At 38.9% G+C, this 19,492-nt stretch overlaps 1 protein-coding gene across 1 annotated transcript in view; it reads left to right on the top strand.

Moving 5' to 3' along the window:
• Positions 1 to 19,492, top strand: part of kif21b (kinesin family member 21B) — a 90,378-nt gene extending 70,886 nt beyond the window's left edge. The window contains exons 26-34 of the mRNA XM_016500559.1: positions 644 to 757; positions 5,036 to 5,074; positions 12,271 to 12,407; positions 12,964 to 13,144; positions 13,229 to 13,393; positions 13,512 to 13,629; positions 14,526 to 14,696; positions 16,135 to 16,334; positions 19,381 to 19,492. Coding sequence (XP_016356045.1) covers positions 644 to 757; positions 5,036 to 5,074; positions 12,271 to 12,407; positions 12,964 to 13,144; positions 13,229 to 13,393; positions 13,512 to 13,629; positions 14,526 to 14,696; positions 16,135 to 16,334; positions 19,381 to 19,480 — 1,225 coding nt within the window. The 3' untranslated portion in view covers positions 19,481 to 19,492. The remainder of the gene's footprint in view (positions 1 to 643; positions 758 to 5,035; positions 5,075 to 12,270; positions 12,408 to 12,963; positions 13,145 to 13,228; positions 13,394 to 13,511; positions 13,630 to 14,525; positions 14,697 to 16,134; positions 16,335 to 19,380) is intronic.

Genomic DNA, 19,492 nt, shown 5'->3' with positions numbered 1-19,492 from the left:
TTTCACTATGCTTCCTAAAGACAGGACAAAAATCGCAAAACTAATACTAGTCATACTAACTCATTTTATTTCATAGGCGGGCACATTTTTCAGTCTTATTGTTAATGTGAAAAGACTATTTTGCAATGTACTTATTTGTTGTATCTTTGTGTGGTGTTTTCATGTTGCTTTAGCTGACAAATAAACGAATGAATGAATGAAAGAATGAATGAATAAATTGAATGAATGAATCAGTCAGTCAGTCAGTCAGTCAAATTAATCAACAGTACAGGAATAAAAATACATAAATGTTTTCCTTCAGCTTTATGTATCCAAAAGCAAAGACATTTTTCCAAGATGTTTTAATTATTTTCTTAAACATATTGTAAAATGACAATGTAAAAACTAATTATTTAGTTTTGCAAACAAAAATATATAGTATAAATCTGCCTTTGTAAATGAAAATATAGGAAATGGTTCATAGATGGATGGATTAATATATATATATATATATATATATAAATATATATATACACACTGTAACATATCAATGTTAGCTGTTGATATGTTGTGAAATATTAGGTTTCAGTATACTGTTACACTCTTTACTTTAATCAAACATGCTGGGTTTTTTTTGTGTATTGTTTTTCTTTTTTTATGTCAGAAGTCCAGAGGTAGGCTACACCCCTCCTCCTTCCCCTCCACTTCGAACACGCAACGACCGCAACGTCTTTTCCCGGCTGACAAGCAACCAGAGTCAGGGCTCAGCGCTCGACAAGTGAGTTGCACACAAACACACACAGACAGCATGAACTATTTATTATCTTGATAAAAAAAAAATCATCAGAGTTTGATTTACTTTTAGGGTCTAATTCCTCATCATACCTGAGCATGGGATTTTACATAAGCCCACATGTTCTCTAGGTTTATTTAATTGCTTTCCTTTCCACCCAGCTAGTTTTTTTTCTCCTTCAGCTATAAGTAAATGACTATGCTTTCTGTCAGGTTACTTCGAGTGCTTCATTACAGTATTTTAATCCACTAGTTCGGAACCTCAGCTTTAACCCTGTGTGTGCCGCAGGCAGTATCGATCTCTAATTGCAGTCGAATGGTTAGTATAACGCAAAGCCGACAGCAGAAGCTACTGTCAGTTCTTCGGCTCCTGTGAATTCTCATTATAACACCACAAGTGGGCACATTAGGGTAGAATAACCAATTATTCCACCCTCTGAAGATGGGTTTTGTTTGCACTTTCCTTCCATAATTGAATCAGCAGTGTCTGATATTGCCATAGAGATCTAAATTGGTCATTTGATGCGCCTGTCAGGGATTTATCTCATTATTTCTCCAACCCCTTGAATATTGCATTCCCCAGTGTGTGTGTGTTTGTGTTTGTGTTTGTGTGTGTGTTTGTGTTTGTGTTTGTGTGTGTGTGTGTGTGTGTGTGTGTGTGTGTGTGTGTGTGTGTGTGTGTGTGAGAGAGAGAGAGTGTGGGATAGGACACATATGGTAGCAGACTGTAGATTTCTCTTAATGTAATTTTCTACCAGGCCGCACCATTCCGTAGTTTGTTTACAGCATTTGGCTTGCTATCTATCCTATTCGTAGTCATACAACCACCTTTAGCACAGTAATTTTGTGTTCTTATGTTAAATTACAAGGCAAGCATCATTATTACTGTAGCTCATACTTAGAATTAGAGATTTGAACAAACCCCTGATGGTGCAACCCTTCCGGCATTATTTGTGAGCGTATGTGATGCCTCAGATCTTGCAAACTTATTGAAGAGAAGCACACCATTACTTTTATAAGAGTTTAGACTTGAAAATGGGTGCAAAAATCCTAAAGTTATGTTAACCTGTTAACTGTCGGTTCCACTTTTTGAACATAGACCTGAAAATTAAACTTAAATGAAATTTAAATTTCCAACTTAAGTTATAACTCTTGAATGATTTGAAGCACAGACTTAAGTTTGGTCTCTTTTTGAAGAAGACCCTTGGTAGAAAAAGTGAGAAAAAAGTGAAACAGAAGTAGAAAAAAGAAAATGAACCTGGAAAAAATTCTGGAAATTTTACGTTTCTGAAAACATAAAATGTAAAAAGCAATATTTTATATAAGATTATATATTTGACAAAATGTTGAACTACCAGAAAATCAAAACCAAAAATTGGAACGAGTCGTGTTCCAAATTTGAGGTTGATATCTAAAAAAATTAGCTCTCAGTAAGGTTTTGTTTGGGAGCAGTACCAAACTTTTCCATTAGATGACCACCAAGCACCATTAGTGACCACATTTCCATATAGGGTTTGAGTGATCTGAAACATGTTTTTCCATACTTTTCAAAATACTGATGACATCATATTCAAAATACTGATGACGTATCTGTATACATCATATTCAGAAGTATTATGGGCAGTATGACAGTATTTGAGTTGAATTCAGCCTCTAACAAAAAGACATGTTGCAAACAGAGAATCTGTCAGTTTTTCTTTATATTCAAAACATTTTTAGACCTTTTTTTTTCTAAAAAAAAAAAAAATAGATGTCATCTTTTGAACTATTGGCATGAAAATGAGGTTTTTACCGATTTGTTTCAAGATTTTACATGTGTATTGCCGTTTCAAAATAAAAGTCAGAACTCGCTTGCTGACTCTGAGTACTCTTGTTGCAAATTAATAAATTATGGTTGCTCTGTAAAGTATATTGAAAATCAGTCACAAAATATGACAGCTAGAGTCTTTAAGCTTTCAAGTCATAAATAGTTTGTCAAGATTACTTTAGGTTTAGGCGAAGATATTGCTGTTAAATCATGTAATAACAGATGGGTCCACCGGCATCATAAATGTTAAGTTGAAGTATTACGAACAATATTATTATTAATATTTTAATAATAATAACAATTTTAAGTCATCCTGCAGCCCCCTGGTTGAGAACCACTGTTTTTAGATCCTGAAGAAATAATAATCCAGGTGTGTCTAAACTTTTGACTAGTAGTGAATGCATAAAAGAGGGATAACAACTGATAAAATCCCCTTTTGATAATGCTAGAAAAGTAATAATGATAAAAAATATGGTAAAATTATGTAGCAAATACATTACCTCTTTGAATTGTCTCCAAATATGGTATTGTCTCAACTGAAAGAGACAAACCAAAATTGACTAATCCATGATGTATTGAGGTATTATTATTATTATTATTGACAAAATTATTGATGGTTAAATGCCATGGTGAGTCAAAAATGCATATGGCTACTAACCCCCTTTTTGAAGATTCTTTTTTTGAACTTATGACCAACAAATATATACATGGATTTGCTGACACTCGCATACCTGTATAAGATTTATGAGAAATAAGTGAAATATTAAGTAATTAAATGCCATTTTTCGTTTAATTTGATTTGTTTATAAAGTACCTTTTAGATTGTTCACTACAAAAAAAAAAAAAAAAATTGGGACACACTATTGGGTCAGTTTGACCCCTTTCTTACAGTATTTAGGGACCAGAATAATAGCAACTGCATAGCAACATAATAACAACCACTCTGAACATCTTAGCAACCACATCACAATACCCTTGTGACATTTTTAAAGACGTAACATTTTTGTCTACGCTAGTTGTCATATGGAAATTTTGAACTCCTTTTTATTTAGAACTTAATTAGATCCTTTCTCATGTATCTTGATGCGTCTTTACATTAATAATCTCACCTGTTAATGTGCATGTCAGTCACTGTCAGTGCGTCGGTCTCAGTATATACGCTGTTGTGTGATCTTAATTATTTTAGCCCAAGAGACGCTTCTCCACTTGATTACTGATTGGTCCCTAATGGGCGGGACTGACTTGATTAGACTGGAATCCTGACAGCCTTTAAGTCTTTGCTCGGGTTAGCACAGAATAACAAAACCGGACAGCAGACGCAAGACATTCATGCAGGCCAATATTAATAGACCTTCATCAACATTCAAATCAGTGTTGGTGTCAGCGAATCAAAGTGTCCTGTCAATTGGTCACACTCTCATTAATCAGTTTCTCAAATAAGCATATGTGCATGTCGTACGTTTCTTTGCTTTTAGTCTGACTGAGTCTGTTTTAAAGTACCGTGACACTTCATTTACATTTCAGCCAATCAAATGCGATCCGAGGGACTGCCAGTGGTTCATGTTGTGTTTCTTTTGACTCCAAGTCTCTGACTTCATTAACCAGTGTCACTGACCAATAGAAAATAGCTGTTTTCTGTTTTAATATACTTTTAATGTAATTTATTCCTGTGATGCACAGCTGAATTTTCAACAGCCATTACTCTTCAGTGTCACATGATCCTTCAGAAATCATTGTAATATGAGACACTTATTATTAATGTGCTGCTTAATGTTTGTGGAAACAGAGGTTTTTTTTTCAGTCACAACAAAATATTTTCAAAACTATTTCTATTGATGAAAGGAAACCACTTATGTTTGTATCTCATTCATATTTTATTCTGTGCACATCAGCAATCATCCAATTTCACATAAAAGCACTTAGTATGTGTGAGCGATGATTGCCACGTGCGGCTTTGAATCTCATGTACTTGTATATTGTGTCTGTGAATAGTGGGAGCCGTTTAGCCTAGAGCGCTATAGTGTTTCAATAGAGATGCTGCCCAAATGAAAAAATAGTATTGATAATATGTCTCACTAAAATGCTGGCCTTTTTTTATTCGAGTCATGTTTCATTTTGTTGATAGTCACTATAAAAACAGCTCAGATCAAATAGCCGAGTGAATTGAGACATGAAGTATCCATTACAACAACACAAGCTCTGGGAATACGTCACTGTGAGGCTTCTATATATGGATCAGAGCTCAGGTTTGGAGTGGGCTCTTCCTGTTAACATTGAGTCTTAATACCAGTAACCACACCCAATGAACTCTGCATAACTTTCCTGCTAACTCCTCCCCCTTTGCTCTAGCCCCACCCCTGCTCCCGCCTGCTTCCTGAAAGGCTCCTCCCCCTCCCTATCTGTCTTCTACTGACTCCTCCCACCTTCCCCTAACCCAACTGCCGTTTTGCCCTATAGGTCGGATGACAGCGACTCCTCTCTCTCGGAGGTGCTCAGGTAGAGATCTCTGTCTGTCATTCTGTTTCCTGTTGCCTGGTTGCCCCGCCCGGCCACGCCCCCACCGGGTGTGGTCATGGCGTGAGCATGCATGCATCCTTTCCATTTGCGTCCTGTGCTGTGAACTCTGTGAGAATTGAATGAACCTTATGGACGGACTTGTTTGAATAGCTTTAACAATCTTGAAGGTTCAGAGGAAGGAAAACCGATTTCGAAATACAACTTTTGATATGAATGTACTAGCGACATGCACAGTGCACACATCTATGTGTAACCATTCATCCACATTTGAAGAGAGTGGACAGTGAAATCCTGTAAATACAGAGTGATAAAGAACAACTGTAGCTGTACAACTTTACAACAGCAACACTGCTTTAACAAAAAAGCAAAACAGCAAGACTTATTTGACATCAAAACAAAAATTATAAAATGCTGTCTAATCGCTCTCGCTGTACTTTGATGTCACACACAGAACAGTCAGTGCAGTGCTGCTTCAAGTCCAACACTTATTATGTTTTATTAGGAGATGCACAACATTTCTTCTGTGGCTTTATAGGTAATATTTTCACTTACACAATTTAGCAAAATCAGACAATATTGTGTCTAATATATACCACAATATTAACTTCCTATTATTGAATTGTTGTAAATAAATATCACATTTACAACTGGTCAGTAGGGATGTAACGATTCACTCATCTCACGATTCGGTTCGATTCACGGTTTTGATTTCACGATTCGGTTCGATTAACGATTATTATGATTTTTTTTTAACACAATGAGATTTAAGACAAATTATAAATAGAAATGTAGTGGAGTGAAAAGTACAATATTTGTCTTTCAAATGTAGTGAAGTTAAAGTCATAAGTTCCCAGAAAAAATAATACTCAAGTAAAGTACAGATACACAAAAAGTGTACTTAAGTACAATACTCAAGTAAATGTACTTAGTTACTGTCCGCCTCTGCTTAAATGTCACAAAATCATTTAATTGATCATTTCCTGCCGAGCTGTTTGGAAGGCCCTATTAAAAACCCTATTTTGGCGCTTTTCCACTGCATGGTACGGCACGGTACGGCTCGGGCGGCGCAACTATAACGACATGTGAATAATCCCGCCCACTCTAAAGCGGTACTGAACTGCAGTGGAAACGCAAACCGTGCCGAGCCGAACTGTGCCGTGCCGTACTGAGCCGAGTCGTACCACGCAGTGGAAAAGCGCCATTTGAGTCTCGCAACAGCTCTGGACTGGGATCAAAAGGTGGCGTCCCACTAGCCAACTCAAAATGATTTTGGTCTGGAGTGTCACACCTACTGGCATTTTTGCCAAAATCTCGATGCCTTCTGCCAACAATATTTTTCTCTGATTCCTTGTCACAAATTGTCGAAATTACCCCGATCTGACTGAAAATAACTTCAGTAGTCGCTCCCAAAGCCATGAGAGTCTGCCTCACCAGCTGAACAGTATTTTTAAGCCGTCCAGAAGTTGTCGGCAGGGCTTTTAACTCCGGGTTAACACCCACCTGCTGAGAGACACCCTGTCTCTTGACTCTTAAGCAACTATGTAAATGAAGCTTATAAATGAAAATCGACTGAAAAATTGGCTTGTAAGATGCCAACCGAACTTGTTAACATGTTGAGTAAATTTTGTCTTTTTGTCCTTTGAACTACCAGTAATCTAATTAGCTTTTTTTCCCTGCAAGTTTCTTCTGGTCTCTGTTGTAAAGACTTCAAGAAATTGGTTCAGACAAACCCCACAGGTTCAATTTTGTATGTTGCTCAATATTATTTTCTTATCCAATATAGCGACATTCTCTGCACCCCATTATCCTGACAGCACGATTGCATTTTTCTCGTTTCTTTCGAGTTGCTCTCGTTATACCATTAGAAGCTAATGGCTCTATGATGGAACATGGAGTGCTTAGAACTACTCGGTCCCAAATTTCCTTTTGAGAGACAAATCTGTTTAAGGAAGGAACCACAGACAGCTGGCTTAACTTGTTCACCAAGTGAGCCACTGGCGATAAACTATCCGCGAATGAAACAAAACAGCATGATGATAAACTTCACGCTATGATGCCTTAGTATTTTGGCTAAATTGTCTTATCTGAAGCCAGTGTAACTGGGCAGTTTGGACTTGAGTGTTTTTTTTTTTAGATCAACACCCTCTTTGATCAGCGCAAAGCTGAGTGAGTCATTAGGGAAGGCTTTTATTCTCTGAACCACAGCGGTCTGCTCTAAATCCCGCTATGGGAATGTTCAGATAAGGTTCATTCATAACAACTCCCCCTTCGTTTATCCATGAAAAGCACAGAAACTCCATATCCTGACCTCCTCAGGATCCCTCCCCCCATCTCCACTCCCCCCTTTTCACACTCCATGTTTTTCTACGAGCATCAGATTTCTTTTCTTTCAACCCAGTGGAAGGGTCCAGAACCGTGAGCTCACTCCTCATTGGTTATGTGCTGCATGAAGGTGTGGTTTTTAGAACATCAATTCTATTTTTTTCCTTTCAAATTTGCTGTTGTCATTTGTTGTAATGTTTTGGTTTTCGCACTTGTGTGAAATGGAGTGTTTACTTTTTTATGCGTTTTTAATATTGCAGGGCTTGCATGTCGAGTGTGTGTAGACTGATTTTTGGTTTATGGCAGTAATGTTCATAGCACAGCATGGCACTATACCTGTATTGACTGAGTTTGTTTGAATGACACTAAGTGAGGAATAAAATGGTGAGCATTTTCCTTAACTCTTCACACTTTTCTAATTCCTCACTTATCGGCTCAAATGAGCAAAAAATTAAGCTGCATGGTGTGGAGAAATTATGTGGTGCTCATTATTGAAGCTTGCCAAGGCAAATATCACTGTTACTAACTCCCAACTGTGAACCGTTTTGCCTGGTGGGCAATAAAGAAGGCAAAAAAAATTAAGGAAGCATTTAGAGAATTTGCGGCGTCTTATTTTGACTTGATTAGCAAACACCCAGGATAACAGTGTCCAGCGTCCACCTAGAGCACCTTAAAAACCATGACGATGAGTTTTGCATGTGCACATGTGTGTAGATTTACTTTAGATGGGGAAAAAAATCTAGTTGCATATACAATTTTAGAATGATAAGGATATGCAAATGCAGCTTCAGTTAAATGCTTTATTCTTTGATTGAAGTTCGCACACGTAAACTACTTTGTAGATACTTATGTTTAAACTCCTCACACAGTGTTAGTCCGGAACCCGATCACCATCAGTTCCTGTTCACCGGACCTCCCTAGAGTTCTTCTCACTTTAGAGAGCACAAATGTGCCAACAGCAGCCTCTCGCGTTTCATCTGTCCTCAGAGAGCTGGGATGTCCCAGTTTCCTCTTTAATCAGCCATCCTCCTGCGCCCGCACAGAGGCTTTGACGGCTCCACCATCATTAGGACTTCACAGGCACTGAGCTGGACAGAGGCTGATCTCAGCCCTCTGGAGACCAATTTCCCTTCATCCCAAACTCCAGCTTCATTTCCGTCACGCTCGGCCGGCAGGAAGGAGTGTTCCGAGACTGGGCTGGTTGGGAACGCTGTGTCAGCCTTAAGGGGAAGAGCCTCATTATTTTTTTTAGGGGAGGGAAAGCTTGTTTAGCCCTGCCAGGTTGCCAATGTATGTGGGCTAATTGGCAGGCACAACTGGAGTTACAAAGCTTTCTTGGCAGCAAAAATTGACGCCAAAAATGAAGACGGTTTTTGAAAAGTAATGCCTACTTTTGTTTGATTTAGTTTTTCTTCTGACAGATTACGTCCACCTGTTTACTCAAAGAAATGACTTCTCTGATTTCCAGGAGGGGTCAGTAATGAGCTAAAAACACCCCCACTGTTATGACTGACATAATGCATCCTCCGCTCTGCACAAGTGGGAGCATGGAAAAATAAGACAGAAATAAGACGAGAGATGAGAGATCAACCCCAAAGTCATTTTACTTGTCTTGGTCCCTCAAGTACAAGTGCTAGAGACCTTAAGTTTTATTTTTGTTTCCTGAAGTTCTGGAGCAGTTAGTTTATAGACGAATCCTCTCTTCCATCAAAACAACATGTGTGTTTAGCACATCTCTCCTGCGATAGAAACCCTCATTTAGCCCGTGGCAGTGGTCCATCATAAATCTGACCAGAAATTCGGCTTGCCAGCTGTCAGTAAACGTTACGTCCATTTGCAGTTGGCACTGTGGTGCTGTTACGATGGATGTGGAGATTGCGGTTTTCAATTGCACACCAGCTTGCCTGCGCTATTGTTGGGGGAAAACAGAAAAAGCTAGTGGATGCAATCCAAGGCGAAACATTGTTCGCTCCCCGATGTGATATGAGCAACCATGACAGGTGTCGTGTGATGGTGATGCCAACCAAGCCTGTCAGCCATTAGACAGACCACAAAATGGTGACATCATAACACGAGTCCCAGCATGGTTGAGAGCAACCGTTCCTTCATCGCCTTTGTCTGGCTGCGGTCTCAATGCTTGATGGACGGTTTGACGGCATTCATACTGGTGAAGAAATTTGAAGTGTCTTTTGGGAGCTTCTGGGAAACTGTGGTTCCTAATTGGGACCATCTCACATAAGGCTGCCAGGAGGAAGAAGTGCTGCCTGTCTCCTGCAAAGAGTCTTTTAAACAATTTATGTGGATATAAATAAGTTTAAAAAGCCCCGTGTTGCTCTGCATCCTCAGAAGCTGTAGGTTCCTTCTTTTCATCCCTGCTTGAGTGCAAGAGTTTCAGTCGATCATTTGCAAATTCTGTGCTGCCTCAGCACACGTGCACAAGTCAAATCTACTTTCTGTTCTCGTGCATATCAACTCAGGCTGGATTATGGACCAGGCCAGTGGGGCAAGGGGCCTCCAAAGCCTCAGGACATGCGACAAAAGAAACTGAACACCGAAGCCCTTGAGGTGTATACACTAAAGGGTCACATGTACCAAGTGGTGCATAGAATGCATTCTTAAAACGAGCGAGCGTTGTGGTTAAAATTGATATAAATTACGTTTTTTTAGAAAATGACCATTCGTTTCGCTAGATAAGACACTTATTCCTCGGCTGGGATCATGTAGAGCCCTTTGAAGCTGCATTGAAATCGCAATTTGGACCTTCAACCCATTGGTCCCCTGTTGAAGTTCACTATATGGAGAAAAATCCTGGAACGTTTTCCTCAAAAACCTTAATTTATTTTCGACTGAAGAAAGAAAGACATGAAAATCTTGGATGACATGGGGAGACAGATTTTTATTTCTGGAGTGAACTAATTCTTTAAATAATATTACCTAGGTGCTTAAAGTTAGGTTAGCTTAAATGTTAGTTCACCCAAAAATGAAAATTCTGTCATTAAATTACTGACCTTCGTTCCAAACCCGTAAGACCGTCGTTCATCTTCGGAACACAAATTAAGATATTTTTGATGGAATCTGAGAGCTCTCTGACCCTCCATAGACGGCAAGGATATTACCACGATCAAAGCACAGAAATGTAGCGAGGACATCGGTAAAATAGTCCATGTGACATCAGGAGTTCAACCGTAATTTTACGAAGCTACGAGAATACTTTTTGTGCGCAAAGAAAACAATAATAACATAATTTATTCAGCAATTCTTCTCCCCAAGTTACCATCTTCCTCCATTTTGGAGAGTACCCCAGAATGTAATCAATGTAATCAGCATTATTTGCGTTCAGCATGTGCGCAATTTCTACTGAACGTAAACAATGCTGATTTAATTGATTACGTTCTGAACTCGGGGAGAAGAATTGAATAAATTGTTATTGTTTTCTTTGCGCACAAAAAGTATTCTCGTAGCTTCGTAAAATTACAGTTTAACCCCTGATGTCACATGGACTATTTTACCGATTTCTTTACTACGTTTCTGTGCGTTGATCATGGTAATATCCTTTCTGTCTATGGAGGGTCAGAGAGCTCTCAGATTCCATCAAAAATATCCTTTGTGTAATAAATTTTTGTTCCGAAGATGAATGAAGGTCTTACGGATTTGGAACGACATGAGGGTGAGTAATTAATAACAGAATTTTCATTTTTGGGTGAACTATCCCTTTAACATTTCTGTCAATTGCAGCCTTTGGGGTCTAGAGATAAACGTTACTTGCACCACACAAGAGTCGATCTTCTTCTGCAAAACATATGGAGGTTGAAGATGTCTTAAAATAGATCCACTTTCTGTGCCATCCTGCAAAGTCAGCAGGGACCAACTGAGCGGCTTTGAAATGCGGATTTAAACTTCTGAACCAAAGTCCACAACTCACAGAGCACTTGGCTGCAGTTTGCATCAGTCGAACAGGCTTCCCTTTCAAGTGTGCATTCGGCTTGGCTTTGCAGTCAGTGTGACGTCAACGTCACATGTATCGGCTCCCCTGCTGCTTGGCAGTGGTACACTACAACAGGACATAATTAGCACCTGCTCGATATATAGAGTCTGTTCTATTGTTTTCACTCATGTTCGTCTGCCTGGCTGATGGCCGAATCCTGTGTGACACAGCTGGAGTCTGATAAATCAAATTAAATATCAGCACGTTGACAATGAACTCCAGGGAGAGCGGCCGAAGCATGGAGGCCTGGAGTGTGCAAGGTTCAACCGCCGGATCTCACAAAGTGGTGGACATGAACAATTCAGTCTGCCCATTGAATCAAGTCCACCTAGCAACTTCATTGGATGAAAGAACTTTTAATGACTACTTTATTCAATGCTTGATAAGAAATTCTGCAAAATCTCTTTATGATGCATGTTTTAATATTTAAAAAAAAAAATTATTGTTTTAATGATAAATTACAAATTCTGTATATCATTATTTGGTTTTTCAGTTAGCATTCGCTTAGCATTGCATAGCATTGCATAGCTTAGCCCGCACGCTAATTCTCGTACTCTACATATAAACACTGTTCAGTGGCTGCACAAACTTGACAATAACCTGTAATTAGGTTAATGGATTGGACCTTCTTCCTGTTTCAATTTTTTTCTTTCTCTTTCTATTGTCCCTCAATCTGTTGTTCTTTCACACATTGATGCAAAAAATTGTTTTTCTGCTTTTTTTTTGTCCATCCGCGTGGAACAGATGGCACACGTTGTATTTGAACACAAACAAGCTTTGTTGTGACATCCTTTCCACCTGCTCGACTAGCCTCACAGACTTCTGCACTTCCCAACTGTGTTTTAAAATGCTGCTTGTCTTTGTGCAGGGGTGTAATCACTCCCACAGGTGGGCTGAAGGGGGGCAGGACGGCCCCTCTGCAGTGTGTGGCGATGGCTGAGGGACACACTAAACCTGTGCTTTGCCTGGATGCCACGGACGAGCTGCTATTCACCGGCTCTAAAGGTATCATTTTTTTTTCCACTGTGAACCTGTGAAAGGAAAACATAAACACCTATAAGCACAAACACATGAGCCAATTTGAATTACATTTTCTCGAGGTCAAAAGCCCACTGCTGTAAAGAAGGCTAACTGTGGGCAGCTCAACAGAAATCTTGTGCACCTTTATACATTACTCACAGTGCTTCAGTTATTATTCATTTACAAGCTGCCAGCATTACATCCTGAAACTGTAATCATAAATGCATATTTTGCATTTTGCAAATTATGTTTTTGTTTTTATGCTGGAGGGGCTAGCAACCTTTTGGACATTGAGTACAAATTTTAGCTTTAAGGACTTTTAATACATCGAAGCGACTGAACATTTTTTTTTATTAATTTCTAAACCTAATTAAATCGAAATTTTATGCAATTTTAAGCATGCTTAACCTTTTTGCCATTGGCGATGTGTGCCTAAAAGGCTAAATATGCTTCCGTTTTTTACTTTTGGCTCAAGGATGAACATGATTGGCATCATAAACATGCATAGTGTAAAAAATTTTTTTTAATACCTGGTATTCAGATCGAACCTGCAAGATGTGGAACCTGGTGACTGGACAGGAAATCGTGACCCTGAGAGGACATCCTAACAACGTTGTGTCTGTCAAATACTGCAGCTACTCTGGCCTGGTCTTCACAGTTTCCACCTCATATATCAAAGTATGGGACATTCGCGATTCTGCCAAGTGCGTCCGGACGTTCACGTAAGTATATTACATTGAGTATAGCATTTAGCTGTAGCATCTGAATGCACCTAGTTTAGCAAATTTCAACTCGTCCATCTTTAGGTCATCGGGTCAGGTGGTCTCAGGCGATGCCTGTGCTGGTACAACCACTCGCACCATCACTACAGCCCAAGGCGAGTACCAAATCAACCAGATCGCCCTCAATCCCTCCGGATCTGTGCTGTATGCCGCTGCAGGCAACACTGTCCGCACATGGGACCTCAACAGGTGCAGAGTTCATTCCTAAGTCATTAGCATTTATTGATGAATTCAAAAACCTACCAAGTGAATTGGCTGTACAGAGTTCATAACCATGTGCATATTCTGTTATATTCTTTGTGTGCAGAATGCAGGCCACTGGGAAGCTGACCGGACACATTGGGTCAGTCATGTGTCTTACAGTGGGTTATTCTGGAGGAGGCAAGGATCAGGTGATCACTGGATCCAAAGACCATTACGTGAAAGTGCGTTTAACCATTTTAGTTTATTTCCCTTTTTATATAGGTCTCTGTTCTTCATGTAGTCATCTAGGATATAGGTTTGACATTGAGTACTATGTTGTGTTTAAAATATTTGCATCAAAAGCAGTTATAATTTAGAAATAAATGGGCATTTTCTACCTTGTTTTAGACTATGGTTTGAACAATCATACATAACATCTTTGCATATGAAATAAGTATTATGCATGTGAAGCTGCATTTTACTAATCGTGTAAAGTGTGGATTACAGTGCTATGTTTACAGTACATTTACTCCATCAAAGATTCCTTTTAGCACTTTGTTTTGGCAGCACTGGGCATTGTAGTTAGTTTTGTTCAGCGCTAACTCACATACTCTTGTGAATGCTCTCATCATAACCAAAAAAGTGCTGACACAATGTAAATTTGAGTTTCATTATGCTGATTTGGTGAGATAGCAGAACTTGCGCTGAACTAAAGTGACTGCTTCAGTGATTATAAAGGGATGGCTCTTTGTTCGCTTTCTGTATATAATTTAATCACAATTTGAAAACGTTTTTAATGCTAGTAAAATGAACAATGTGCATGTGACTGTTGAGTAGATGGCTTGATTTATTGATTTACCCTTGAAATAAATGATTTTGAGACCGAACGGCTAACCACAAGTCCTTACATATCAAAACAATCTTATAGCAGTCTCGTGCCAATGTATTCATCTCTATTACATAATAAAAACCTGTAGAAGTAGAAAACGAGTTGTTTTACAAGCAATAAAACAAGCAATAAAAGCTTTTTTGCACTAACAAGTAAGGTCTGAGTTCTGAAACTTGCCACATGCTTTTATAGTACAATGACCTCTTATATGTCAAAATTAATTCTCAATTCATGATCTCTTTAATGCAGATATTTGATGTTGCGGAGGGAACCCAGGGTAACATCGGACCAGCTCATAACTTCGAGCCCCCTCATTATGATGGGATTGAGTGCCTTGCTGTACATGGCGACGTACTGTTCAGTGGTTCCCGTGACAATGGCATTAAGAAATGGGATCTGGGACAGCAGGAACTTATTCAGGTAAAAATTACTATTGCATGTAAGCGTATTTTGGTCTTATGTTAATGTGTGATGTTATAATGTGACATAACATAATTTACACGCTGCTTGTATTAACTATTTGTGGTTATAATATTAATTCTTGTCCTCTGTACAGTCATCATACTGTCAAAGCAAGGAGCCTCATGTGGCAATTTTCCCCCCTTTTTTCCCTTTAATTATGACTAAGAAATGTAGATTTCAATTAGATATTTTGATATAATTATTAATTTAAGGAACTAGAAAAAGAAAGAACTGTGTGAATGATAAGTGCTTTAAAGAGTTTAAAGTGCATTAAAGTTAAGACAGCTTACATGACTGACAGCGACAAAGTTAAATACAATATCCAGTACCGAAAAATAATATATACACAGACAAATGATGTTTCAGAGGGTAATAACCCAGCGTTTACCTATTGTTCCTGTGTCAATAGATGTAGGATGGCTTCATTTATCAGTGCCGGTTGACGTCATCGCAGTCTGACAGCTAAAAACAGCTAGTAATACGTTTAATTTTAATGGTTTCTCCAGCTGCTTATATTAGACAAGAACACATACCAAAGCTTCACATCATCCAGAGCTAAAAGGTCAAAAATAATGGTAGACTATTATAAGATGACATAAAAATGGGTTTGACAAAATGAGTCTCCTGCAAGTCAAGAATATATGAATTATGCATTTCACAGGTAAATTGTATTGTAATAGTAATAATTAAAGCACAGTTTGATGCTGAAATCCAAAACGGAGGACAAATATCACCTGGAAGATCAATGTGGCATGATGAAAGGAGATCTTTAATCAGTATTTACCTGTAAACATTTCCAGTTTTTGTCAGGTTTTTGGACATGCAGATGAAAGAAATCTTTATTTAAAGCAATATCTTCACATCGGTCTTTATTTTGTTTTCATTACGCAGATTTTTTTAGCACCCAATCTATTAAACATATCCAAATCTTTATATTTGAAGTGATTGACAGCACACGCCACCTCTCGCCCTCAATAGGAAGACGTTTAAATCCCAATGCAGTTATCAATGTGTAAGCAGTGGTTTTATCTAAACACACACTTTACGTGCCCTCTCTGATTGCACAGCTGGGTAAATTTGCCAAGATAAAGTGCTTTGGTTGCTCTTTTATGAGATTTTCCGTCCACAGGCCTGTTGGCAGAATCAGCCGAAGATGTTGGTAATAAAGTGAAACTCTGTAGTTTGAGTTTAAAATTAAAATTCGGCTTGTTTGTTGAAATCATTTGCAGTCTTATTATTACTATTTTGTGTGTAGTAAGGGTAAGAGGTTAACCCCTAAACTGAAGAAGTAAACTTCCACCCACTGTTTGTACTGCAGACCTGATTGACACTGAGAATGGTGCCGTTTGTAGAGCAGAGCTGAGCTAAAAATGGAATGTTACTTGTTTCTCCTCAGCAAATCCCAAACGCGCACAAGGATTGGGTGTGTGCTCTGGCGTTTGTTCCCGGGCGGCCCATGCTCCTCAGTGCCTGCAGGGGTGGAATGCTCAAGGTGTGGAACGTGGACAACTTCACGCCCATCGGAGAGTTTAAGGGCCATGACAGCCCTATCAATGCTATCTGCACCAATTCCAAACAGATCTTTACTGCCTCCAGGTACGTGCATCAGGCAAGAGAGAGTGTTCAGAAAAAGAATAATTTACTAGTGATGCACGATTCATGGAAAAATCTTTCTTTTGGTTCTGTCTTTTTTTTTTAATGAACTGGTTTGCAAATCAGGCTGGACAGTTTGTTCCAATCTGGTAAACAGAGCCAGTTGGCAATATATAAAAATAAATGATAGCTTACAGTTGCAATGAAATCAAAGTAGCGACAGATCCTTTCTTCCATATTGTGAGGTAAATATGAGTGTAAAAATCTAAGGCAAGGACTTGGTTCTATCAAAAATAGCAGATGAACTCAAGTTTGCATACCAAATGTGCGTACCAAATGATTGGAGAAGTCTATATGAAACCAACGTGAATACAAAAAGAGTACATTTTCCTGTTTTAAATTAGATTTATTGAAAGATTTTTCTTGTGCTTTATTGTGGACACTCTTGGGTCATTGACCCATTGTTTGTTGTAACACATTGTTTGACAAAAATACATATGTTTCTTAGTCAAGGTATAAAGGCCACATATTTCTTCTTTTCTACATCACGTGACAGGAATGTATGGTGGGCGAGAGAGCTCAACACGCTGCAACACATGCAAATAGAAAAAGCACCAGCAAATTAACTAAAAAACATCATCAGTTTGACAACACACATGCTGCAAATTCTCGCAATGCAACCAAATACAGAAATGCGTTGCAAATACAACCAAATACAGAAACGCGCTGCAAATACTTGCAACACACCAAATACAGAAACGCGCTGCAAATACTCACAACACACCAAATACAGAAATGCGCTGCAAATACTCACAACACACCAAATACAGAAATGTGCTGCAAATACTCGCAACACAACCAAATACAGAAATGCGCTGCAGACTTGCAACACAACCACATACAGTAACGCTGCAAATACTCGCAACACACCAAATACAGAAACGCACTGCAAATACTCACAACACACCAAATACAGTAACACGCTGCAAATACTCACAACACAACCAAATACAGAAATGCGCTGCAAATACTCACAACACAACCAAATACAGAAAAGCGCTGCAGACTTGCAACACAACCAAATACAGAAATGCGCTGCAAATACTCGCGACACACCCAAATACAGAAATGCGCTGCAAATACAACCAAATGCAGAAACGCGCTGCAAATACTCACAACACAACCAAATACAGAAACGCGCTGCAAATACTCGCAAAACAACCAAATACAGAAACGTGCTGCTACATTTGAACGTTGTGTCAGTACGTTATAAGTCAGCAGTTTACTGTTGGGGATTTGTCGTGTCGCGCCGCATCCAAGACAGCATCACTGATTATAACGAGTTCTAGACTATTGTATTTTATTGCGTCGCGCCGCTCGCATCCGGTGTAGACACGATGTAAGATGAAGTAGCTTTCTGATGCTGCATTTGAATTTTCATGCCACATTATTTGAAATTAGCACGGGCCAAACTTTTTTCTCTCACAGGCCAGATGTGGCCCAGGGGCCGCCTATTGAGGAACCCTGAAATACAGAAACGCGCTGCAAATTCTCAACAAACAACCAAATGCAGAAACGCGCTGCAAATACTCACAACACAACCAAATACAGAAACGCGCTGCAAATACTCGCAAAACAACCAAATACAGAAACGTGCTGCTAGTAGCACAGACCACAACGGAAATGTTTCAAGTGGACCCCAACAACCCTTACGAAAATTATCCATTGTTTTATTGTAGTAAAAGTGTTTTTTGTTGTATTGATTACTATTGTACAAATACCATGGTTAAACTATGGTTAGTGTAGCAAAGCCACGGTTAATTTGTGGTTAACATGGTTTAACTATATTAACCATGTTTTTTTTTCTTTCAATAGTAAAAGCATGGTTAATTTCCGTAAGGGAAGTTGTAAAAGTAAGTTAGCCAGCTTACATAATGTTTCACAGTTACAGTAATTGTGTATTTCGTCAGCTTATTTAGGCTAACAATATACAAAAAAAGCTAATGTTAAAATAAACAAAAATCTCACCTTTCAGCGTAGACATCGATAAACATGTCCTAGCCATGTTCGTCACTTGTTGCGGTTCCCTTAAACATTTCCGATGTGGTCTGTGCATATTTGCTGCACGTTTCTGTATTTGGTTGTGTTGTAAGTATTTGCAGCACATGTGTTGTCAAACTGATGAAGATGTTTTCTTAATTTGCTGGTGTTTTTTTCTATTTGCATGTGTTTTTTTTTTCTTTCATTTGCAGTGCATTGAGTTCTCTCGGCCACTGTAGGAATGTAATCAACTTTTTTAATGTGCATTAAAAAAGGCATTTTTAATGTGCAGGGAAAAGCCTATAGGAGATTGTAAGAACTTCATATGGCATGAACATATATCTCAATTATGCTAGGAGTAAAAAACTAAACTGGAACACATAAAATGCACTAAATACACCAATTAATCTTAATCTAACTGCGGTAATGAATGGCTGTATTTGCCAGCACAGAAATTTATTTTAATGTGTTAAAGCATTTAAATGTCACATAATGTGTGGAAGTACATTATGATGTAAAAGAAAAGATGAATCGTTTGATTGAACGAACCTGTTTGCAGCTTGAACTTCCCATCTCTAAATTAGGAGATAAGAAAATTTCACAGGTGCATTGGGAAAACAAGATAAAGAACATCTTTCATGTCCCATTGAAGAACAGGGTTTTTAACTATGGTAATTTTGAAATAATAATATAACCAGTTATTTACGGCCCTCCAAAGGTTCTAAATGGGTCATCAACTCAATGAGTCTGTTATGACTTGCTCGTCTATTTCTGCGACTACGTCTTTTTCCAGACAGTAGACTACTTAGAAATGTTCAGTCAGACTAATATGTTTTTAAGACCTACTTTTGTGCATTTCGGGGGCGCTTGTTTGTAGAACAGATGGTGCGGGCAGGGGATTGTGGAATTGTTTGACTGTTCTTCATTAATGTGCCTCTGTTCCTTCAACTCTCTTTCTGTCTCTTGCTCTCATCCCTTCCCTTCGCGCTGTGGGCCTTCATAACCACAGTGACTGTCGGGTGAAGTTGTGGAGTTATGTCCCCGGGCTCACGCCCTGTCTGCCCCGTCGGGTCCTGGCCATCAAGGGCCGGGCCACCAGCCTCCCCTGAGCCTCCACTAAA

Source organism: Sinocyclocheilus anshuiensis, unplaced genomic scaffold, assembly GCF_001515605.1.
Source record: "Sinocyclocheilus anshuiensis isolate Anshui unplaced genomic scaffold, SAMN03320099.WGS_v1.1 scaffold42, whole genome shotgun sequence".
Classification (NCBI taxonomy): domain Eukaryota; kingdom Metazoa; phylum Chordata; class Actinopteri; order Cypriniformes; family Cyprinidae; genus Sinocyclocheilus; species Sinocyclocheilus anshuiensis.
Note: the sequence above shows the minus strand (reverse complement) of the source record. Positions and strands in the feature narration are given on the sequence as shown.